At 39.3% G+C, this 25696-nt stretch overlaps 1 protein-coding gene across 7 annotated transcripts in view; it reads right to left on the reverse strand.

Annotated features, from left to right (window-relative positions):
• Positions 1-2625: 2625 nt before the first annotated feature.
• Positions 2626-25696, reverse strand: part of SLC35D2 (solute carrier family 35 member D2) — a 58185-nt gene continuing 35114 nt past the window's right edge. For 2 of the 7 annotated variants that reach the window (XM_070795090.1, XM_070795093.1), the window contains exons 7-14: positions 25184-25286; positions 23543-23635; positions 20186-20273; positions 18882-18955; positions 17914-17981; positions 5482-5560; positions 4289-4371; positions 2626-3266 (exon numbers count right to left, since the gene is read on the reverse strand). In XM_070795090.1, coding sequence (XP_070651191.1) covers positions 3164-3266; positions 4289-4371; positions 5482-5560; positions 17914-17981; positions 18882-18955; positions 20186-20273; positions 23543-23635; positions 25184-25286 — 691 coding nt within the window. In that variant the 3' untranslated portion in view covers positions 2626-3163. The other 5 variants (XM_070795091.1, XM_070795092.1, XM_070795094.1 and 2 more) reach the window with 5 other exon arrangements.

Consider the following 25696-nt stretch of genomic DNA (forward strand, 5'->3'; position numbering starts at 1 on the left):
AATAAGAACCCCATTCCGGGAGGGATGTTCAAGACGGAGGAGAATATGTATACCTATGGCTGCTTCATTTTGATGTTTGACAGAAGATAACAAAATTCTGTAAAGCAATTATCCTTCAATTAAATAAATAAAAGGACCCCATCCTGAGGCATCCTGGCTATTGAAACAAAAGACCAACCATAGTAAGACTAGAAAAACACAAAAGCATCTTCCTTTAAGAATTCTAAAAATGAAAATTAGAAAAAACAATTTTGGAAGAAAACAAACCTTGTTTAAGCTTAACATTGAAAAAAAAAAAATGAGTTGAAGTTAACATTTTTCAAGTCTTAGTACTTTTGGTCCCTGGATTTCATTTGATGATGATGCAAGAAAAGGTGGTTACCCTGTTTGGGAGCCCCAAGGTAATATTCGAGAAGCCTTTAAAAGTAAATTGAAACAATAAGGAACTCCTACAATTCAAAAACACAAACAAAACCCAAACAACCCAATTCAAAATGGGCAAAGGATTTGAACAGACATTTCTCCAAAGAATATGTACAAAGGGCCAACCAGCACACGAGAAGACACTCCACATCACTAATCACCAGGGAAATGCAAATCAAACCTACAGTATCACTTCACACCCATTGAACAGAGGAGCCCGGCAGGCTACAGTCCATGGGTTCACAAGAGTCAGACACGACTTAGCGACTAAACCACCACCACCTCCTACTACTGCTACCAAAAAGAGCAAATAACAAGTGAGGATGTGGATAAACAGGAACCCCCTCACTGTTGGTGGGAATACAAAATGGTCTCTGTGTTACTGTGAAAAATGATGAGGCTTGGAGAGCTTCCACTCGATGAACACATTCATGTGCCAGGAGGGGTTATGAAAGCTCCAAACCATTTCCAATATACCTTGTCCTATGTACTTCTTTCCTTTGGCTATTCCTGAGTCAAATGCTTTATAATAAACTGGCAATAGAGAGTAAAGCACTTCCCTGAGCTCTGTGAGCCATTCCAGCAAATTACTGAACCCAAGGAAGCGGGTATGAAGACTCCAGCTTTCTGGTCAGTTGGTCAGAAGCACTAGTCACAACCTGAGACTTGGGACTGGCATCTGAAGTAGGGGGAATCTTGGGGGACTGGGCCCTTAACCTGGGGGGTCTGTGCGAAATCTGGGTGGAGACAGAATTTAACTGTAGGACCCCTTGTTGGCATCCAGAGAGTTGAAGAATTGCTTAATGTGAGGGAAAGTCCCTACACATTTGGTGTCAGAAGTGTTTTATGTGTAGAAGAAACAGGTTTCCTTTTACCATCCAAGAGCTGAATGCAGGGTCTCAAAGAAATATTTGTACACCCACGTTAATAGCAGCATTATACACAAATAGCCAAGAGGTAGAAGCAGCCCAAGAGTCCACTGACAGATGAATAGATAAACAAAATGTGGTATATCCATATGAGGGAACATTACTCAGTCTTAAGAAGAAAGGAAATTCTGACATATGCTGCAACATGGATGAACCTTGAGGACATTATCCTAAGTGAAATAAGCTAGCTGAGAGATAAATACTGTGTGATTCTACTTTTATGTGGTATCTATAGTAGTCAAATTCATAGAGACAGAAAACAGAATGGTGGTTGCCAAGGGCTGGGGAAAGGGAGGAATGGGGAGTCATTGTCTAATGGGTATAGAGTTTTGGTTTTGCAAGATGAGAAGGTTCTGGAGATTGGCTACACAACACTGTCAATATACTTAACACTACTAAACTGTACACTTAGAAATGGTTATGCTGATAATTGTATGTTATGTGTATTTTATAATTAATTTTTTTAATTAAACATGTCAACACAATCATTCCTTCATTTGCTGCCCTGTCCATCTGGTTCAGCTTCTATAAACTTAGAAAGTCAGAGCTGGCAGGGATTTGGGAATATTGTTCCATTGTACAGATTAAAAAATGGAGGCAACCATGGCAAGGTGACTTGTGGAGCTCTCAGTGAATCAGCAGTGAAGACAAGACTGAAAAGAAGGGCCCCTGATTCCCAGAGTGGGGCCTTACCTTGCGCCACAACCCCTGTGAGGACAGTCCATTTCTAAATGGTGCCGTATAGTGCGTGCGTGCTCATTCATGTCAGACTCTGCAACCCAGTGGACTCCTCTGTCCATGGGATTTCACAGGCAGGAATACTGGAGTGGGTTACCATTTCCTCCTCAGAGGATCCTTCTAACCCAGGGATCGAACGCACATCTCCTATGCCTCCTGCCTTGGCAGGTGAATTCTTTACCACTGAGACACCTCGGAGGAGATGATAAGAACTGTCATCCAATCCGAGGTTGCTTCCCACGCACCATTGGTCTGGGAAGTCAGGCAAGCCCAGGAAAAAAAAATATACCTTGGTTAAAGTTGATGTGATCTGAATTTCAGAGTCCCCTGAACAAACCTGGGAGGAGAACAGGAGAGAAATATAACCTACTTAAATAATATAACCTACTTAAATGTTGACAGAGCACGCTGAGTATTGTTTTTCCATTGAGTTATTTTGTAATTTTTCCCAACATGAGTCATTTATTACCCTTCAAGGCAGACTGAATAAAATGACTTACTGTTTATTGCCTGCCTACAATAACATAACAGTATGAGGCATGCATATAAATTATTTTTTATTTTACTTTGATGGTTGTGAAGATACCAACATATAAGATCAAATCAAAGCTAACAACTTTACTGGCAGTTAAGTGGTTGATTTTACTAAAATGAAGACATGTCTGCTTAAACCAAAAAAATGTTCTCATTGGCACTTTGCTTTGGCTGGGATCTTTGAAATTAAGGCCAAGGTGCTGATAAGCACGCTCACCAGCATTGGCCTTTGACCGCCCCTGAAGCACTTTGGATACCTGGAAGAGTACACAGGTGTGTGGGCCCCGCAAGTGCCTTGGAAACGATCCCTTTCACCAACTGTTTGAAAAGATTCACTTTCAGCTGGTAAGGCTTTGCCCGGGTACGTTTCTCAGGGTTGATGATGACTCCTTGTGCAGCACATGAGGTAGATTCGCTTTGCATTTTGCAGACATTCCTGTTGTGCCTTAACCAGAAGGGCAAGTGCCACAGCCAAAACAGCTGGGAATATCCCCCCCTCCCCACAGTCTGCAAGCAACTCTGCAATTCTGCCCCAGGTTCTAGACCTTCAAATCTTGAGAGATGTTTTCTTCATCCACAGGTTGTTTAGGCTTTAACTGGCTGCCTAGAGTTAAAAAGGAATATCTCAAGCCTCCTGCCATGCTGAAAGAAGGAAAAAAACAACAGTAAAAATAAATTCCATAGGTGGTACCATCAACAGTTATACTCTTGATAAAGATAATCAGCCTAATTTTTTTGATACTTTGGCTACTTATTTCTTTTTTCAAATTTTGTTGAAGTATAATTGATTTACAATGCAGTTGGCCTAATGCAGAGACATTACTTTGCCAACAAAGGTCCGGCTAGTCAAGGCTATGGTTTTTCCAGTGGTCATGTATGGATTTGAGAGTTGGACTGTGAAGAAGGCTGAGCACCAAAGAATTGATGCTTTTGAACTGTGGTGTTGGGGAAGACTCTTGAGAGTCCCTTGGACTGCAAAGAGATCCAACCAGTCCATTCTGAAGGAGATCAGCCCTGGGATTTCTTTGGAAGGAATGATGCTAAAGCTGAAACTCCAGTACTTTGGCCACCTCATGCGAAGAGTTGACTCATTAGAAAAGACTCTGATGCTGGGAGGGTTTGGGGGCAGGAGGAGAAGGAGAGGATGAGATGGCTGGATGGCATCACTGACTCAATGGATGTGAGTCTGAGTGAACTCCGGGAGTTGGTGATGGACAGGGTGGCCTGGGGTGCTGTGATTCATGGGGTCGCAAAGTTTGGACATGACTGAGCGACTGAACTGAACTGATTATCCTAAAATGGTGTCCTACCTCTGAGACCCCAAAATGCCTTTCAAAAGTATCTCCCAACATCTTTAACACATGTGCTTTGATGGAGCACAGATTTAGTGAGGCCCATTCACAAAAGGAAGGCCACGTGTAGGGTCTTTTCTGTGAGGAGGACACATGAATTAAATTCATCTCTCGACTCTGAATTTTCATTACACACATCCCCATGAACCACATGAGCAAGTATGTCATAAAGAGATGAACTGAATATTTCAAGTAAAACTTATTCTAGGAATTGTAACATCAAAACACCTCCTATTCTTTCACTTATAACATATTAATCAGGCTTTTAAAATTCATGTTACTAAAATGAATTCATTTAAAAATCCCACTTACCAAATATTTAACCCTACAAAGTTTAACACAGAGAAAATGTAGTCTCCACCTACTAACATTCCAATGTAGGCCACGGATACATTCTGCAAAAAGAGAGGATTAGTGATCTTAGAAGTAAAGGATTTGGGGGGAAAACACATATATATGGTGAAATCTGAAACAAAATATTTTAGTTACTTTTGAAAGAGATTTGCATATAATAGGAATTCATGGAATATTGAATATGTGAATAAAAACTATAACATATGGCTTTATAAAGAAAATGAAGTAAACTATAACACTATAATCACAGAACTGCATCATCCATACCTTCTTCCACATACTATACCAGAAAAAAGATGTAAGAGTTGGGTTGTAATCAGCTTTTCAGATCTCATCTCTTTATCATCACTGGGTAGGGAATTTTAATCATATTAGTCCTAAACGTAAACTGATTAAGACAGCTGACAAATTCTAAGCAGTACTCAGTCCAGGATATTCTCAATGGTCTTTGGGTAGCCAAAAGATAAGTCTACTGATGAAGCACTCATTCATCATAGAAGCTCATGTGAACAGAAACACAAAGCAACTGCAGAACAGAATTTAGAATACCTCACCCTCCGATTCATTAGTGTGTGTACTCAAATGCTGTACACACACAGCATATACACCAATCCCAGCGTTAATCACCTTATAACTGTGTGCAGATCTAGACTGAAAACAGTTCTTCATAAGGATTCCCTTAGTCAGCAGTATTCTCCCAGAAAATCAAAATGTAGATCACTCTGTATCTTGTCGCAGAAATTTGTAATTTTTTCAGCTATTTTACTTGGTTTTCCCATACCATCCCTTCCTTCCATTCCCAATTTAAAAGTTATAGAGGATGAGATGGTTGGATAGCATCATCAACTCAATGGACATGAGTTTGAGCAAACTCCAGGAGACAGTGAAGGACAGGGAAGCCTGGTGTGCTGTAGTCCATGGCGTTGCAAAGAGTCAGACCCAACTGAGCAACAGAACAACAAGCTTTAAAGTAGCAGGCCTTCCCTCTGTCTTGTGGATTAAAAGATTAGAAAATGTAAGAAGGGATTACCCAGCCATAGCTGAAAATATCACAAGCCTCCATTCTTACTATACCATGGATAATAACAACAATAAAATCAAACAGTCAATCCCCCAATTTGGTTGTTTATTTCAAGGCTTCAACCACTTACCTTGATGGCTCCAACCACCGCCGTTGTCAGGGCTGAATTGTAGTAGCTGCACAAAACTGTGGAGTACATCAGCAGAAACCTGGGACAAGGAAGCAAACACCTGAGTGGAGAGTCAGCTGTTTTAAACAAATAAAAAAGAAAAACATACTATGAAGATTTTAAAACCTACATTTTAAAACACCTCCTTATTAACTTCAACTTTTTACAGGAAAATGGTCTAGTCGTGCATTAGCCAAACTTTCTACCTTAGGTGTCCTTTTCATTTTATCTGTGCATTTCCCATCAGTGTTTCCACAAAAAGGGCATAAAGACAATAAGATTTTTTTAAATGATCTGAACTCTTTCACTTAACAGCTATGTTACAACAATGGTTTTCAATCCTCTCTGTGGATCAGAATCGCTTGATGCACTTTTAACACCATGATGCCTGACAGACAGTCTCCTTCATCTGGTTTGAGGTAGGGCCCCAGACATGTGCTGTATCAAAGATCTGTGGATGATTATAACGTGCAGCTAGTTTTGAGAAACACTGGTGTTAGCAGGGAAAGCTGCTGAACGATTGCTAGCTTTGGACTAAGAAGATTTAGATAATGGGTTCCACATGCCTAAATACTCCTGTACTCTACTACCAAAGTTAATTCAACAGGTATTCAGCATTGACCAGTATGTCCGACACTGGCCAACAAAATGATTACAGAATCATGACCAGGCATCAGAGAAGAAAATATATATTCACATACACAGAAAAGAATGAAGAATCCAATCAAAAGTAAAGAAATACATTCATTTCATTCAAGTAGTAAACAAAATTAGGTGTAACCCAAGTGGGGTGCAAAATTTCATCCACTGGAATCAGAGATTAAATGTTGAAAGAGGTTACCATCAAAACTGGTTAAGAATGAAACTGGAAAGATACAGAGAACATAAGATGTGTTGGATTTTAAAGCTAAATCCTAGCTTGGGAACTGTACTCTAAGAAAGGGCTCAGGCCCCAGGCATTAGGGAGACTCCCCCTGGGGCAATGTACCTACCAGTTTCAGGTCCAGGTCCAAATTTCTGATTGTTAACAATAGAATCTAGATCACTAATATGCAACACAATAACCATTTTTGGCCTGAATATGTTCATTACCAGGAATGATAGAGAAAAAATATTAGAGATAATATATATCAAGTTTTTATACTAAGTTAAGGAATAAACTCAATTACAAATAAATTTTGTAATCTTCAGAATAATGTATGTCTTTGTTATTAAGGTAATTACAACAATTTTACAAGTGAGAGAATCCAACATCTTGACTTTGGTTGTTTGTATCTGAAATCTATATTAAATTTGCAATTTTCACTTGAAAAGAATACAAAAATCTAAGTCTGTACACAGTATTCTGATGTTTAAAAGGTGATTTACCACATTGCCAAGTTTGGTTTACTAGATTTCAAAGAGTTTCTAGGTTTATAAAACAACCTGGCCCATCAGCTTCTCTAGGGTTTCATAACACCTTGGAATTGCTAGGAAAATATCAGGTAAATTACATTTGTAAATTACATTTAAGAAATTACATTTTTTAATTCACTAAGTTATGAGACTGATTTACAGTAAGTTGTTTAGGAGATTTCAATCACTTAAACTTCACTTAAACCATTAACCAAATAATGAAAGTATTCTTATATTAATACAAAAGTTACTAATTTTATAAATAAAGCAAGAGTATTTATAAATTGGCTTAAGAAAATACAAGTTTTTTTTACAGTTTTAATAAATTCAACATTAATTTATAGACCCAGGCAGCTATAAATAATCCAAAGCATGCATAATAAAAAGATTAAAAAATCAACCCAATGTTGATTGTTGCCTGCTTTTCTGGGCCTGGGTAGTAAGAGCACATAAGCCACAGCATCTGCCCTGGAGGAGCTAAGAGTCTAATAAAATAGCAGAAATCACAACTCCTGGGAGGGACCCAACCCAGTTTCCAGGACATAGTAAAGCTTCCTGTAGACTTCCTAACCTGGACCACAGCGTTATACCCAAGACAACAAAGATGTTCTTTATGTTCCAGTTTTGTTTAAATTTCCTAATCCAGGGTTCCAAACGTGCAATGTTTTCTTCATTCCAAATTTTAGTGAAACCACCTTGGCCAATTTCCATCTACCATGAATGTGGGCCACCAGGACACTCACCCACCAGCTGGGCTGAGTGAGGGGAGGAGTCCCTGTCTCCAGCCTCCTGGGGGAATCCGAATTAGCAGCAGTTCTCCTAAGTGCCAGATGGCGTCTGATACAGGAACAGCCACTTTCTACAGACAGACAGGCTGCATTTCTTTTGTTGCTGTTGTTCAGTCGTTAAGTCCTGCCTGATTCCTTGTGACCCCACGGAGTGCAGCACGCCAGGTTCCCTGTCTTTCACTATCTCCCGAAGTTTACTCAAACTCATGTCCATTGAGTCCGTAATGTCATCTAATCATCTCATCCTGTCGCCCCCTTCTCCTCCTGCCCTCAATCTTCCCCAGTATCAGGGTCCTTTTCTAGCTTCATATCTGGTGGCCAAAGTAATGGAGCTTCAGCTTCAGTATCAGTCCTTCCAGTGACTATTCAGGGTTTATTTCCTTTAGGATTGACTGGTTTGATCTCCTTGCAGTTCAAGGGACTCTCAAGAATCTTCTCCAGCACCACAGTTCAAAAGCATCTGTTCTTCAGCACTCAGCCTTCTTTACGGTCCAACTCTCACATCCATATATGACTACTGGAAAAACCATAGCTTTGACTAGACAGACCTTTGTCACCAAAGTGATATCTCTGCTTTCTAATACACTGTCTAGGTTTGTCGTAACTTTTCTTCCACGGAGCAAGCGTCTTTTCATTTCATGGCTGCAGTCACCATCCACAGTGATTTTGGAGCCCAAGGAAACAAAGTCTGTCTCTGTTTCCATTGTTTCCCCATCTATTTGCCATGAAGTTATGGGACCAGATGCCATGATCTTAGTTTTCTGAATGTTGAGTTTTAAGACAGCTTTTCACTCTCCTCTTTCATCTTCATCAAGAGGCTCTTTAAAGAGTTCCTCTTTGCTTTCTGCCATTAGAGCAGTATCATCTGCATATCTGAGGTTGTTGATCTTTCTCCCGGCAATCTTGATTCCCACTTCTGATTCATGTAGCCCAGCATTTCACATGATGTACTCTGCATAGAAGTTAAATGAGCAGGGTGACAATATTCAGCTTTGATGTACCCCTTTCCCAATTTGGAACCAGTCTGTTGTTCCATGTCCAATTATAACTGTTCCTTCTTGACCTGCATACAGGTTTCTCAGGAGACAGATAAGGTGGTCTGGTATTCCCATCTCTTTAAGAGTTTTCCACAGTTTGTTGTGATCAACACAGTGAAAGGCTTTAGGATAGTCAGTGAAGCAGATGTTTTTCTAGAATTCTCTTGCTTTTTCTATGATCCAACAAATGTTGGCAGAGAGAGTAACTATTATATAAAATGACTAGGCCCAAAGGAGTATATTAAAATTTTCTAAGTAATATAATAGTTTTCTATATGCAAAGGACCTATACAGTCCTTTGGCTAAGACCAAGATTCTGAACTAAAAGATCCTCCATTAGCTCAGTGCAAAGGAAACCACTTTTAAAACCAAAAATGTCAATCTTCACATGATAGTTTTGATTTTAGCATCTATGAATTAATAAAATGAAAAGACATTTAAAAGCACTGCTGAATTCTCAGTAGCTTTCTGCCATTCCATACTTTTAAAATCATACTTATCATCTGTGTACATCTGAAAAATGATGGCACAGATACAAGATACATTTATTCAGACAACAGATACCAGCTGGTGTTTATAGGGCCCCGAGGGATGGAGGTGCTCATGTGGAAACCCCTGGACCAGAACCCCTGCTCAAAGGTTTCTTCCTGTTTCTGAAAAATAACACAAAAAATAACTGATTAACCCAAAGTTGGATGGCACACTCCTGGCAGTCACAAGCAGAACCTAAATGGCCTTGTTTACATCTTGTTGTTGATTGCTATTCCACGTACAAGCATATATAGAAATCCAACACAAATGTTTGAGTAATAAAAGGCCACTTTCACACTCCTTCCACCAATCACAATGATACCCAAGCACATTACTCTCTTATTCCAAATTTCAAAGAACTTCAAGTACTCTCATCTTGCCCAACTCTAGTAAGAACTCACTCTTACCCCAGACCACAGTGGTGTGCCAAGGAAGCCAAAGCCATGGGATAAATATGGCCCATTTTCCTGGAGCATTGAGTTCACACTAGGATGTACTTTGTTGGGCAATGATGGGGATATCTAAACTCTTTGAAGGTTCTGTCACTCCAGTGCCCAAGCAACCAGCAGAATTGTTTTGTCTTGTACCCTACATCTTGGCAGTATCAGTGAAGTTTCAAAGAATAGAACATTCTTTATACTGTCAGCAGGGAAAACAGATACACTTGTATTTCTATTAAGGAACATATTACTGCTTCAGTGAGATCAAAGAGGCTGCTGTGTGCATGCTCAGTTGCTTCAGTCGTGTCTGACTCTGTGTGAGCCTATGGACTGTAGCCTGCCAGGCTCCTCTGTCCATGAGATTCTCGAGGCAAGAATACTGGAGTGGGTTGCCATGCCCTCCTCCAGGGGATCTTCCCAACCCAGGGATCAAACCTGTGTCTCCTGTGTTGCAGGCGGACACAGGGACATTTAGGCCTTTACTGACTCAGCCACCAGGGAAGCCCATCAAAGAGGCTGCTATTGGGGCAGAAACAGAGTCAAATAATTGCCTCCAGGGCCTGGGGGCTGGTGCCAGCTGCTGGTGTGAACGAACCAGAACCTGTCACTTCTGGGCAAGATTAAAAAGACCGGCAGAGCTAGCTTTTTAAAATCTAGTTTGTCTACTTGAATTTCAGTCTTATTTTACCTTTGCCTGTGTTAAATTATCGTGGCTGCCACAATCCGGTTTACCTGCCTGATGCAATTTCATCATAAGCTTTATTTACAAATTCTTGGTTACAAATAGCATTCCTTAAAGCTGAATCCTTAACCCTAGCTCAAAAGAAAAATCTGCCCTTTTCATCATTCTGTTGGCTTCTTAATGTACATTTTCAAAGTGTTAAAAAGTTTTTAAATTACATTTTCAACTCTGGATAGAGGTTGGGTGGTCAGAAAAAGCAAGTTGGAAATGCAAACTTGAAAGCAGTGAAAATAAGAGAGAAACTGACAGAGAGTTTTCTGGAGTCAGGGTTGGAATGTGCACACATTAATCCTGTGGCTCCTTGAGCTTGAACCAAAGCGAAGGGACAGTCCGAGCCCAGTCCCAGCTGCTCTGAAAACCAAGGATGTGCTCAGAAGCTTACAAAGGTTTGTATTACTGCCAAGAAGGAAATGATCTGATCACAGTGTCTTCTGAGTGAGAAACTGTAAGAAAGCAGCATTCTGAAAAATGCACCATGAAAAAATAGATTTCTTCTAAATCAGTTTCAGACTTAAAACTGACTGAAGATGAAGTACACATAATAGAAGAAATAATAAAAAGGCAGAGGAACCAGAGATCAAATTGCCAACATCCACTGGATCATCGAAAAACCAAGAGAATTTCAGAAAAACATCTATCTCTGCTTTATTGACTATGCCAAAGCCTTTCACTGTGTGGATCACAATAAACTGTGGAAAATTCTGAAAGAGATGGGAATACCAGACCACCTGACCTGCCTCTTGAGAAATCTGTATGCAGGTCAGGAAGCAACAGTTAGAACTGGACATGGAACAACAGACTGGTTCCAGATAGGAAAAGGAGTACATCAAGGCTGTATATCGTCACCCTGTTTATTTAACTTATATGCAGAGTACATCATGAGATGTGCTGGGCTGGAAGAAGCACAAGCTGGAATCAAGATTGCCAGGAGAAATATCAATAACCTCAGATATGCAGATGACACCACCCTTATGGCAGAAAGTGAAGAAGAGCTAAAGAGCCTCTTGATGAAAGTAAAAGAGGAGAGTAAAAAAGCTGGCTTAAAGCTCAACATTCAGAAAACTAAGATCATGGCATCCAGTCCCATCACTTCACGGCAAATAGACAGGGCAACAGTGGAAACAGTGGCTGACTTTATTTTTCTGGGCTCCAAAATCACTGCAGATGGTGATTGCAGCCATGAAATTAAAAGATGCTTACTCCTTGAAAGGAAAGTTATGACCAACCTAGACAGCATATTAAAAAGCAGAGATATTACTTTGCCAACAAAGGTCCGTCTAGTCAAGGCTATGGTTTTTCCAGTAGTCATGCATGGATATAACAGTTGGACTATAAAGAAGGCTAAGCACCAAAGAATTGATGCTTTTGAGCTGTGGTGTTGGAGAAGACTCTCCATTCTAAAGGAGATCAGTCCTGGGTGTTCATTGGAAGGACTGATGTTGAAGCTGAAACTCCAATACTTTGGCCACCTGATGTGAAGAGCTGACTCATGTGAAAAGACCCTGATGCTGGGAAAGATTGAGGGCAGGAGGAGAAGGGTACAACAGAGGATAAGATGGTTGGATGGCATCACCGACTCAGTGGACATGGGTTTGGGTGGACTCCGGGAGTTGGTGATGGACAGGGAGGCCTGGCGTGCTGTGGTTCATGGGGTCCCAGAGTCGGACACGACTGAGCGACTGAACTGAACTGAATCATAAGTGATTTGATTTAGGTCATACGTGAATTGCCTAGTGGTTTGATTAGATCTGATAGAGTACCTGAAGAACTATGGATGGAGGTTCACAATAACCATGATGGTGTGGTTATCCAGTTGGCACTCACCTAGAGCCAACATCCTGGAGTGTGAAGTCAAGTGGGCCTTAGGAAGCATTACTACGAACAAAGCCAATGAAGGTGATGGAATTCCAGCTGAGTTATTTCAATTCTAAAAGATAATGCTGTTAAAATGCTGCACCCAATATGTCAGCAAATTTGGAAAACTCGGTAGTAGTCATACAACTGGAAAACATCCGTTTTCACTCCAATCCGAAAGAAAGGTACTGCCAAAGAATGTTCAAACTACCGCACAATTGCACTGTTCTCGCCTGCTAGCAAGGTAATGCTAAAAATCCTTCAAGCTAGGTTTCAACAGTATGTGAACTAAGAACTTCCAAATGCTCAAGCTGGATTTAGAAAAGGCAGAGGAACCAGAGATCAAATTGCCAACATCTGTTGGATCATAGGAAAAGGAAGCGAATTCCAGAAAAACATCTACTTCTGCCTCGCTTTCTATGTTAAAGCCTTTGATTGTGTGGATTACAACAAACCATGGAAAATTCTTAAAGAGATGAGAATACCAGATCACCTGACCTGCCTTCTGAGAAACCTGTATGCAGGTCAAGAAGCAACAGTTAGAACCAGACATGGAACAACAGACTGGTTCCAAATTGGGAAAGGAGTACATCAAAGCTGTATATTGTAACTCTGCGTATTTAACTTCTATGAAATGCTAGGATGGATGAGGCACAAGCTAGAATCAGAATTGCTGGGAGAAACATCAATAACTTCAGATATGCAGATGACACCACCCTTATGGCAGAAAGCGAAGAGGAACTAAAGAGCCTCCTGAAGAAAGTGAAAGAGAAGGGTGGAAAAGCTGACTTAAAACTCAAGACTCAAAAAACTAAGATCATGGCATCTGGTCCCATCACTTCATGGCAAATAGATGGGGAAACAATGGAAACAGTGACAGACTTTATTTTCTTGGGTTACAAAATCACTGCAGGTGACTGCAGCCATGAAATTAAAAGATGCTTGCTCCTTGGAAGAAAAGCTATGACAAACTTAGACAGCATATTAAAAGGCAGAGACATTACTTTGCCAACAAAGATCTGTATAGTCAAAGCTATGGTTTTTCAAGTAGTCATGTATGGATATGAGAGTTGGACCATAAAGAAAGCTGAGCACCAAAGACTTGATGCTTTTGAACTGTAATGTTGGAGAAGACTCTTGAGAGTCCCTTGGACTGCAAGGAGGTCAAACCAGTCAATCCTAAAGGAAATCATATATTCACTGGAAGGACTGATACTGAAGCTGAAGCTCCAAATCTCTGGTCACCTGATGTGAAGAGCTAACTCATTAGAAAAGACACTGATGCTGGGAAATCTTGATGGCAGGAGGAGAAGGGGAATGACAGAGGCCAAGATGGTTCCATGGCATCACCGACTCATCAGATATGAGTTTGAGCAAGGTCCACAAGTTGGTGATGGACAGGGGAAACCTGGCATGCTGCAGTCCATGGGTCATAAAGAGTTGGACACAACTGAGTGACTGAACGACAACAACAAAATGCAGAGTACATCATGCTGGATGAATCACAAGCTGGAATCAGGATGCCAGGAGAAATATCAATAACCTTAGATATGCAGATGATACCACTCTAATGGCAGAAAGCAAAAAGGAACTAAAGAGCCTCTTGATAAACATGAAAGAGGAGAGTGAAAAAGCTGGCTTAAAACTCCACATTCAAAAAATGAAGATCATGGCCTCTGTTCCCACCACTTCATGGAAAATAGATGGGGAAAAAATGGAAACATGACAGGTTTTATTTTCTTGGCATTCAAAGTCACTGCAGACTATGACTGTATACACAGAATTAAAAGACGCTTTCTCCTTGGAAGAAAAGCTATGATAAACCCAGACAGCATATTAAAAAGCAGAGACATCACTTTGCTGAGAAAGGTCCATATAGTCAAAACATAGTTTTTTTTCAGTAGTCATATACAGATGTGAAAGTTGGACCATAAAGAAAGCTGAGCATCAAAGAACTGATGCTTTCAAACTGTGGTGCTAGAGAAGACTCTTGAGAGTTTCCCTGGACAACAAGGAGATCAAACCAATCAATCCTAAAGGAAGTCAATCTTGAATATTCACTGGAAGGACTAACACTAAAGCTGAAGCTCCAATACTTTGGCCACCTGATGTGAAGAGCTGACTCACTGGAAAAGAACTTGGTGCTGGGAAAGACTGAGGGCAGGAGGAGAAGGAGCCAACAGAGGATGAGATGGTTGGATGGCAGCACCAACTCAATGGACATGAGTTTGAGCAATCCACAATTCACAGAACTTTATAAATCAGCTATGTAACTTCATTGTTCTTGTTTTAAAGATAAGGAAATTGAGGCTCAAAGAGAGTAAATAACTAGTCCACAGACTCAGAACTAAAAAGCGGCAAAGCCAGGATTCAAATCCATCTGATTCCAGGGGAGAGGCACCGAACTGTTAGATTGATGCCATGAATTAATGTCCTCAAAAGACCCCCTTTAAAAACTGTTGCTTAGTCACCAAATCTTGTCTGACTCTTTTGCAACCCCATGGACGGTAGCCTGCCAGGCTCTTCTGTCCATTGGATTTCCCAGGCAAGAATACTGCAGTGGGTTGCAGTATTCTTCTCCAAAACACTGGGACTCACCTAATTTTCATCTTTAAAGTTGTAGAATCTGAAATATTGTTTTTATTACTTACTGATTTATTTTTAATTACTATGCCTTTATTGAGCTTCCCTGGTGGCTCAGATGGTAAAGCCTTTATTAGATTTTACTTGCAAAATGACTACTCATAAAATAACAATTAAGAACATTTATCAAGAGCGTCTTTGTTTTCTAGGAAGCACACTGTTAACTGGAAAAAAATGTATAGAGTTGTAGACAGATGGGGTCAAGATTTTGACAAAGAGCCCCAGAAGCTGCCAACTCACATCTAGGCACTGCCTACCCCACCACTCAATGAAGACAGCTGACATCAAAGGGTTTGTTTCTTGATTTTCTGAATGTCATGGCTACAAGAGCAAGTGAAAAAATATATATATATAAAGTGCAAGTGAAAAAAAAAAGCACTTGTATCTCATTAAGTTTCTTTTTTTTTTTTTTTCTCATTAAGTTTCTAATGACATAAGATAGAACTAAAACTTGACTCTGCTGTTTACATATAGGTGAACACAGGCTTAGGCAAGGAAAGGTACTAGTCTGAGTCTGTGATATAAGTTGAATTTTTTATTAACTGGAATGGGGGGAAGGTAATTGACAAAGAGTAACTCACACAGGTTAGCAGATTTTTTTCAAAATTATTTGTTCTCAGTCAGCAACTGGGATATAAATATCTTACTATGGTTAGGCAGGTTAGCAGATTTTTTTCAAAATTATTTGTTCTCAGTCAGCAACTGGGATATAAATATCTTACTATGGTTAGGCATTCAACAATGGCAGCCTAAGTACTGGGAGCACTTAGTACTCACCATTGTCAAACAATCAACGCCTGGAAAGAACACATTATTTGAGAGATTACTGGTTTTGAAAGAGGCGCAAGAGGTTGCCCAAAATCCCTCCTTTGAAAACAGGAGAAACTGGGTACAGGATCAGAGTACGTCAGGGCAGAGGCCATTGCAAAACAACAGTCTCTGGGCCTGAGCCCTGGGCCAAACCTCAAATGAGAAGAGACACTAGCCCACTGAGCCCAGACCCTCAAAAAGGCCAGAATGGTCCAAGTCAGGAGCACACCTGGCTACCAACAAGACTAAAAACAATTTGTCCATACAGGAAAGTTTCTCAAATTCCTAATTTTGGTCCACAAAATTATGATTAATTAAGATTAATCCTAACGATTAAGATTGAATCACATGCTTGCAAATCACAGGTCACCAAATACATAAGAAAATAAACCATAATGACACTCACAAACACATATTGAGTGGACAACCTATATATTTAGATTTTCAAGAACTGCAGATATTGGGATCATCAGATACAGAATAGCTATGTGTGTAATATTTAAAGAAATAAAAGATACAGTCACAAAGATAACCAACAAAAGAATGTCATGAATGAACAGATTACATTTTAAAAAAAACTGGAACTTTTACAAATAAAATTGTTAAAATAAAAAACTCCAGTGGGGAGGAGCGAGAAAGGAATAGGGGATTAAGACGTACAAGCTGCTATGTATAAAATAATCTATAGGGATATATAGTATAACACAGGGAATATGTCCAATACTTCATAATAACTATAAAGGACTATAACCTTTAAAAACTGTGAATCACTATGCTGTATACCTGAAACATATATAATTGCTGTTGTTTAGTCACTAAGTCATGTCTGACTCTTTGCAACCTCATGGACTATATAGCCCACCAGGCTCCTCTGTCCATGGGATTCTCTTGGCAAGAATACTGGAGTATTCTTATATATACTTATTAGAATACTGGAGTATTCTAATATATAATGGGTTGCCATTATATATTATTGTACATCAACTAAACCTCAATAAACTATAAATTTTTTTAAAACTCCAAGAAATAGGTTAAATATTAAATCAGACACAGCTAAAGAAAGAATTACTGAGCTGGAGAATATACATAAACACTTTTACTGTATATGAGACTACATTACTGCAAGGAAGATCAAGTTTAAGAATTGAAGACTATTGACCAAAGAGATCATGAGTTGTCTCAGTCCATCTACACAACAATGAAAATAATAATAATAATAATAATAATAATAAGGGGAAATTCATCTTTCTTCACAGGAAAAATCTTTCGACAAGTAATTCCAAGACAGTCATTCAAAGACCCTTTCTCATGGGCTAAGACACGGGTGCTTGCGTGTACATGGAGCCCAGCCCAGGAAGGATACTTCAAAGACTTCAAGCAGTGGAGAGGAAGTCTCTTCAAAACTTCTAAAGAGGAAAACTTCAGTAAGTGCCACAAGGCAGGGAAGAACAGAGGGTAGCTTATGTTCCCCCGTGCATCCTTTTGCAGCTTTTGAATTATTTACTAGTTGTATGTATTATCTACTTATGAAAGGAAATTTTCAAGTTTGGGGAACATATAAAAAAATACAAGCTGCAAGGCCCCTCAACAGAATGATACACCTGAGGAAAATTTTAAGAACAAAAGCCTAAAATTATTGGACAATGGCCTGGGCAAATCTCCTCAGAAAACACCCTGAATATAACAGGTACAGCACTACAGAAAATGGTTATTTCCACATATCTATGTGAGGTGAGAATCTTGGGAAACTTGGGACATTGGGACAAAGACAAAAAACACATTTGAATGTGATACGGCAGCTGACTTTATTTCAAACTAACTTGCAGAAATCAATAGGCAACATCATATTTTGGAGGTCATGGGTCCCGATCCACTCCTCTGCTACAGAGCTTTGTGAAATTGCTCAGTCATGTCCAACTCTTTGTGACCCCGTGGACTGTAGCCTGCCAGGCTCCTCTATCCATGGGATTTTCCAGGCAAAAGTACTGGAGTGGGTTGCCATTTCCTTCTCCAGGGCTGCTACAGGGCTACTTCTCAGAAAAAGCTGGAGAAGCACAGACTAAGGGATTTTGACAAAGCAGAGAGAATGCATATTTTGATTTGACTTATCAAGAGATACAACAGACCAAAGCTTCTTATCTGTGATTTCTTACCCCAAAAAACAGGAAAGAAGAAACTGTATGATAAACAGAACATTCTTCCATTGATTGAACTCAGTAGCCTATTGTTAAAAAAAGCAAAGAAAACTAATGGTTAGAATAATAATACTGGTTTTATCAATCTAAACATTCTAGTACAAATTCCACTTTCACAAACAGAAAAATACAGTTTCAAAACTCCTGGGTAATATCAGCTGTGAGAAATGGGGCAAATTACTTTTCTTCTCCGAACCTGAGGCTCATTTCACAAAATGGGAATTATTATTTTAAAAACTGCCTCAAAGGTCAATGTGAGGATTTAATTAAACTGTTTAGAACCTGGCAGGTGGCAAGAACAAAATGACAGCTATTATTGCTGTGGTTATTTTTAAATTTTTACTAATTTCTAGTCATAAAATCAAGGTTGTGTTCACTTTTTAATAATCTTAAAAGAAAGTTTATTATAAAATTAATGATATTGGCAAGACTAAGAAAACTTTTCAGTTCACAAACTATTTTTAAGAATTTGCACAAAAGGAAAAGGGTGGAAGGAGAATTCCCTGATGGTCCAGTAGCCAGGACTCAGCACTTTCACTGCTGGGGCCCAAGTTCCATTCCTGGTCAGGGAACTAAGAGCAGGCAAAAAAAAAAAGAATTTATAGATGCTTAAAAGTATCATGAACAAATAAACTATTGTTTCCTATTTACAAACCAATCAAGTAACTGGGGTAAAGGAGCTGGTAGAGAAGTTTAATGCTCAGCTTCTTCTCTTAGTCCCTGCTACTGCTAAGCCGCCTCAGTCATGTCTGACTCTGTGCGATCCCATAGACGGCAGCCCACCAGGCTCCCCTGTCCCTGGGATTCTCCAGGCAAGAACACTGGAGTGGGTTGCCATTTCCTTCTCCAGTGCAGGAAAGTGAAAAGTGAAAGTGAAGTCACTCAGTCGTGTCCGACTCTTTGCGACTCCATGGACTGCAGCCTACCAGGCTCCTCCGTCCATGGGATTTTCCAGGCAAGAGTACTGGAGTGGGGTGCCACTGCCTTCTCCTCTTAGTCCCTAGGTGAGAAAATAAAATTAACCCTTTTGAAAAGATAGGTAACAATAAAAAGGAGTATTTTATTCATGATTTTTCCCTTGCCTGAATCCAAAAATGATTTCACAGTGACTCAAGACTCTATGTAAGAATGTGCTTAATAACATGATTAAATGACTTCTACTCACTTTCCATTTAACAACACTTTGTTAGCCAAGTTTTAGTAACTTTATAGATTTAACACTAAATCCTCCTTAAGTTTATAATTCAAATTTTTAAACCAATTAAAGTGGAATTCTCTTCTCTGACTAGTACAACCTTGTCACACTTTACTGTACCTGTTTCATCAGTAATACTTTGCCCACCTTTCTTATGAAAAAAATACACATTAAATGTTGATAACCACCAAACCTGGTTGATGGGTACATGGGACCTGCATACTATTCTCTTTCCTTCTGAATAGGTTTGCACGTTTTCATAATAAAACTTTTCTTTTTAACACTTACTTTTGAAACAAAAAACATAGTCAATATAAATCTGTCTTGCAGGCAAGCCCCAAGCCAATCAAAGGGTCAGAAAACATCCAGGACATTTTATGCCAAGATTGTCAAAAATCAAAACAAAACAGAAACTTCTGGAAAACATTCTGTGTCTGAAAATTTAAATAAAATTGGGAATAAGAGAAAGCCACATGGCCCAAACTTCAAACCAAAGATAGGAAACATTTATCTACTCAAAGAACTGGGAGTATTTATAAAAACAATAAATAAAAACTGTATGTTGTTGATACCACATAAGCAATTGAGTGCTATGTGGTAATTTTCATTAAAAATATTTGGATTCATTGCCAACTTCAATTTTGATAGATTTTAATTTTATTCTGTTCCTTTAATAATGATGAGCTGTGTTGGTGGCATTTTAAAAAATCACATAGAATGATACTTATTTGAAAACAGAAAATAATTTTAAGTGAGTAACAATAAAGCACTTCCTGCTTTAAACTTACTATTTCTGTGAAAGTACGTTGGAGTGTGAATCTTTTTCATTTTTCATTATTTTTTTAAATCAGAAAAAAGTCCTATTATTTATTTCTATTCATCAACTGCAATACATTAACTGTACTTTGAACTTATTGCAGTGATTTGATTAACTAAAGAAAGTTTACACATTATTTTCCAGGAGCTTAATTTGTTAACAAGAGGAGCTGGCATTACTGACTTTGTTAATCACAAACAGAATCAGGGTGCTATTACCAGATCTGCAGACTGTGGAAGTCCAAGGTCCAGGAGTACAGTGAGTCACACACGTGAGTCTCAACAGAATCTCTGACCCTTCGGTCAGCTGGGAAAAAATGACTCATCAAAGTACTCCTTCCATTAATAAGAGAAGTTAACCTTTCACTCAAATTCATCAATCAACTTTCAATACAATCAAACCAAACTTGGTAATAAAACACAATTTTATATGGCAGACTAACACACCTAATTATATAAGCTCTTCTTATATTTTGTTCACAGTCTAAAATGGATTCAGCCATGGTTAAAAGTGACCAGCTGGAAGAAATTCATGATGATTCAGTGAACACAGGGCAGAACAATGAAGTGAAAGAAATGAGAATCTTACTATTTTTCCTACAGAGTTTTTTAAAATTATTGATTACAGTATCTCATCTCTTTTGGCATCTTTTACCATATAACACGTTTAAGTTAGTCAAATTTTTAACTTAATGATTTTTGTATTTTTGTCATCTTATAGAGGCCTCAGAGAAGGCAATGGCACCCCACTCCAGTACTCTTGCCTGGCAAATCCCATGGACAGAGGAGCTTGGTAGGCTGCAGTCCATGGGGTCGCTAGCAGTTGGACACGACTGAGCGACTTCACTTTCACTTTTCACTTTTCACTTTCATGTATTGGAGAAGGAAATGGCAACCCACTCCAGTGTTCTTGCCTGGAGAATCCCAGGGACAGGGGAGCCTGGTGGGCTACCGTCTATGGAGTCGCACAGAGTCGGACACAACTAAAGTGACTTAGCAGCATCTGGAATTTCAGAGAATAGTTATTATTGCTTGGGCTCTAAGGTAACTATAGGAACTTCTGTTTGAAATCTTAAGAGACTGATCAAATGGAAGAGGCTAGATAGGGTAAATACTGAGATACTCCAGCATGGAAAGTCAGAATAGAAATACAATATTCTCCTAGAACACTAGAATTGAGTAAGCTGAAAGTCAGAATAAGAATACAATATTCTCCCAGAACACTAGAATTGAGTAAGCTGAAAGTCAGAATAGGAATACAATATTCTCCTAGAACACTAGAATTGAGTAAGCTGAAAGTCAGAATAGGAATACAATATTCTCCCAGAACACTAGAATTGAGTAAGCTGAAGAAAATCTAAGGTCTCTTATACTTTCTAAGCTATAGTGATAGGTCATGCTTTTTCATATATGAAGGAAAGAAACAAACACTTTCAATATACAAATTTAAAAACTGAGATTACAGCAGAGGGTGTGTTTCTAGAGCAAGACAGCCTCTTGGATCCATCACCTACTTTCCTTGGAAAGTTATTTGAATATTGTGCCCTAGATTCCTTGTATATAAAACGGGAATAATTAATAATACCTTCTCCTCAGGCTATTGTGGCAATGTAATGAGATAGGTCATGTACACTGTTTCAAACAATGTCTGATAGAATGATTCCTCGATAATTATTAACTATTTTTATTATTACATGAGAAAGTATAATAATTCTGCATAATAATAATTACAGCAGGTGGCAACTTCTGAAAGCACCATGCTATAAGTTTGTAAGTCAATAACTTGAATGTAGAAATACATATTCCTATTGAAATACTGTTATAAATTATTAACATAATACATGTAGTCTATTTTCAAAAGGTACCTAAAATTCAGTTTCTGGTCACTATGCCATTCATAACATTGTTTCTATGGTGAAACAAACTTTTAGTTTCAATCAAGTGTTCTAAGAGTTCCTAGATTTATACTTTAGAAATAAATATATATCTGAAAATCTATAAAGCATCAGAATCTCAGAAGAGATAAATTCCAGAGACTCAAAAGAAAAACTCCTTTTTATAATAATGAAATGAGGCAAGCCAATAGGACTACCTCATTGAGGGCTCATAATTTCATCTTGTTTATGTAAGGCTGCTGGCACTAAATTGGTTTAATTGAAGGTAACTAAAAAATAAGTACTGTGTTTTTAGATATTCTGCCCTTGTTCATTATTAATAAAGACGCTTGGGGTGCTTGCTTTAACTTCCAATATTCTGAATTAACAATGAGGCCCAGGTTCACAAACTGAGACTCCTATATTAAAACTGCTGTTTCTTGGAAGTCTTCAATATAAACACATGGAAATGGATGTTTACCCCTGGGGACATTGCTACTAAGCCAGTCCACTATTCCCCTGTTCTGAGAAAGAAATCAGAAAAGGGAGAAAGTATAGCTCTGAGAAGGAACAAGAAGCCCTGATATTCACCCCAGGAGTCCCCAGGAGTCTGCAGCCTTCTGAAGTCATTCAAACCCCCAGCGGGCACAAGGGGCACTGAGGCTCAACCAGTGTGCACCACAACCATGCTGTTAAATGCAGAAATACTGTCGTATGGTAGGCAAACGTCTGCTGTGGTGGCAGGTGTAGGGGGCTGTAAACACCACCCCAGCCTAGCAACAACAGGATTAATGAGGGTTAATCCTGGCTACTGGTGCGGGGGGTGAGGTGGGCATCTGTGGGAGAGGCCAGAGGCCACGCTGGACAAGGGTTTTGCCCAGCACACCTCGTTTCTTACATGAACTTCAAGTGGTGTGTCTGGCAACTTTCTGAGTCAGCACATTTCCAGGTGGCCATTGTGGATGTTATGGGGTGAACATTCACCCTTCCTAAGAGATACTCCCATGCCCCAGCTGAACCTCATATCCTTCTGCTAATTTACCTGTCTCTGACAGGTATGCAGCAGATAAGTGAACAGGGCAAATACCAAAAGAACAAGATCTTCTCAAAATTCCAGATCCTGGAATATTTAGAGGCAGATGTCATGACGTCTGGGATTAGCTTTAAAATACTCCAGGGGAAGAAGGGGGAGTGAAAGCAGATGACGACAGATGAAATAAGAATGGTGAAATGCCAAAATACGCTGAAGTTGTGTGATAGATACATGCGAGCTCATCAAATCATTCTTTACTTTGTGCGTATGTTTCCAAATGTCCATAATAAAGGTAATAAATAAGTAAATCCATTTTTTAAACTATCAAAATCCCCTTCAATGTTAATTAACTTTCCCAGGGTCCTCACACCAACTAAGGGGAAAGGGAGACTCAAACTCCAGATTTTCGTTATTGTTGTCTTGCTAAAAGCGTCAAGGCCAGAGTTTTTTTGACTACTTCCTGCTACTTCCCAGGGGTTTAAAGACAAATGCAAAGAAAGGAAAGTGCTAAAGGTATTACTGAGGATATCAAACATCTTGCTTTTGGAAATCCTAGGTACCTTTAGACACTTTTTTCCTTTATACACTTTTTATTTTAATGAGTACTGCAGGCTAAATATTAAAATTGTGAAGACTGCTAAGTAGAATGAATGACTGTCATCAGCTTACCTGTCGAAGGTCTCCAGTGGAGACACTAATGATAAGAGTTGGGATAATCATGAAGCAGGCATTGTAGAAAAGCACTCCATATTTCCCTAACTCCTGCAAAAGCCAAGAAACTCCACTCAGTTTTAGAAATATAAAGTGTCAGATTTCTTGGAGCCATTTATTCCCCTCATGTACTTATGCAGAGTTAGAATACACATTCTGACCGGTTCTGTATTTGAATATTTTCAGCAAATTTCTGACATAAAATAAAATGCTTCAAGTATACTGTGATTTTTAAAAAAAATTTGTTTTACCCAAAAAATGAGATATAAAATGGATGGAGCTGGATGGACTCCGAGGTTCCACCAATCTTTAACATGCTGCTGCTGCTAAGTCGCTTCAGTCGTGTCCAGCTCTGTGTGACCCCAGAGACAGCAGCCCACCAGGCTCCCCCATCCCTGGGATTCTCCATGCTAATTGTTCCTTTTCTTTTTTTAAAGCATGCTATTCAAAATAGGAAGTCTGGAACAAAGTCAATAGCATTAAAAATGCTAATATAAACAAAACTTCTTAAAAACATCTGCTCCTTCTATTAAGGAACAGCAGGGTAAAAACACCAGGTATCTTGTTTCCAATCTTGCATAAATTTAATTTTCATTAAAGAGACTACATCCACCACTTTCCATACAGGGTGACATATTGTGATTCTCAAAAGGCAACAAACCCAGTTATGTAAAACTGCCATTAAAAAATAAATGATAATACAGAAAAATACAGTGCAGATAAAAAACAGCTCATAGGAATAAGCCTGTCCATCAAAGCAAACATCCTCACTCAACACTAAGAACTGGGAACAAAGGAATGTATGCCTGGCCCATCCTCCAGAGCTTCCTGCACAGCTGGGGTGGGGGTAAGGGCTTGGAGCTCCAACCCAGGGGCAGCCACATGGGAGGAAAGCCCATCTGCCCACCCGCCCCTCATGAAAGGGCCTTACCATTTATCCATTCCAGTCATCTAACTCCACAGAGGAGGAAACTGAGGTTTGGAGAAGTGAAGTCACATTAACCTGTCAGCCTGGTGGCTCAGATGACAAAGAATGCAGGAGACATGGGTTCGATTCCTGGCTCAGGAAGATCCCCTGGAGAAGGGAATGGCAGCCCACTCCAGTATTCTTGCCTGGAGAATTCCATGAGCAGAAGAGCCCGGTGGACTATAGTGCATAGGGTCATAAAGAGTCAGACACTACTGAGTGACCTTCACTTTCACTTTGTTCAGCAATACTTGCATCTGTAACCCACATCTCCAGACTCTCAAATTAGAGCTGCTTTCAGAATACTCCCGACTTTACTTGATCACTGATGGTGATGGTAAAAAACATCTAGTTTTACTTTGCCTTTCAAAATGATCCCCTTTCTATGTAGCATTCTTTCTTTGCACCCAAAATAGTGCCTATTTTTCCTTTCCTACCTAATTTTCACCCCAAATTTTGCATGACAAGGAATAACAAGAACCTATGCACAGTATAATTTAAAAGAAATTAGTAATCTGTAGATCATAACATGTAAATTAAATTACATGCCCGCTTTACAAGTTTATTTTTTTCATGTTATTTCAGGGGTCAGATGACAAAGCCTAAAAGCCAAAGAAGCGAAAGTCTGGTACCTTTGGGTCCATTTTCTGTTTGGTGTAAACGCCATTCGCTGCCGTGAAGATATCATTCAGGAATACAAAAATATACCCTTCCAAGTTAAAAGCAAGGTCAGAACTGGGAGGGAGAATACAAAGGAATATGATTATCAGAAACTCAAAAAAAAGAAAAACTCACAGCTTGGCCTCAGAGGCCTTCTGTTTTCTCTTTCCCTGATCAAATCCATTTGTAGTGCTAGCAAAACTGCCTTTTCTCTGGCATACTTTCCCCCTGTGTGGCGGTGAATAGCTAATTCTTCTCCCCTGCCTCCAGACAAGAACAAAATCAGGCCACCAGGAAGCTTCATCTTAATCATAACAGCTTAAAACCAGACGGACATTAACCATCTTCCTTTGACTAGGAAGCCCTTCTTTTGCTAATAAATCAGCATGAGCCTTGTTTTTCTAAGGGGAATGATTTGTTCAACCCACCTGTGGCTTTTCTTATTGTGGTACACAGGGCCATCCCCAGAGTACAGCCCTCTGGGG

Source organism: Bos indicus, chromosome 8 (assembly GCF_029378745.1).
Source record: "Bos indicus isolate NIAB-ARS_2022 breed Sahiwal x Tharparkar chromosome 8, NIAB-ARS_B.indTharparkar_mat_pri_1.0, whole genome shotgun sequence".
Lineage (NCBI taxonomy): Eukaryota > Metazoa > Chordata > Mammalia > Artiodactyla > Bovidae > Bos > Bos indicus.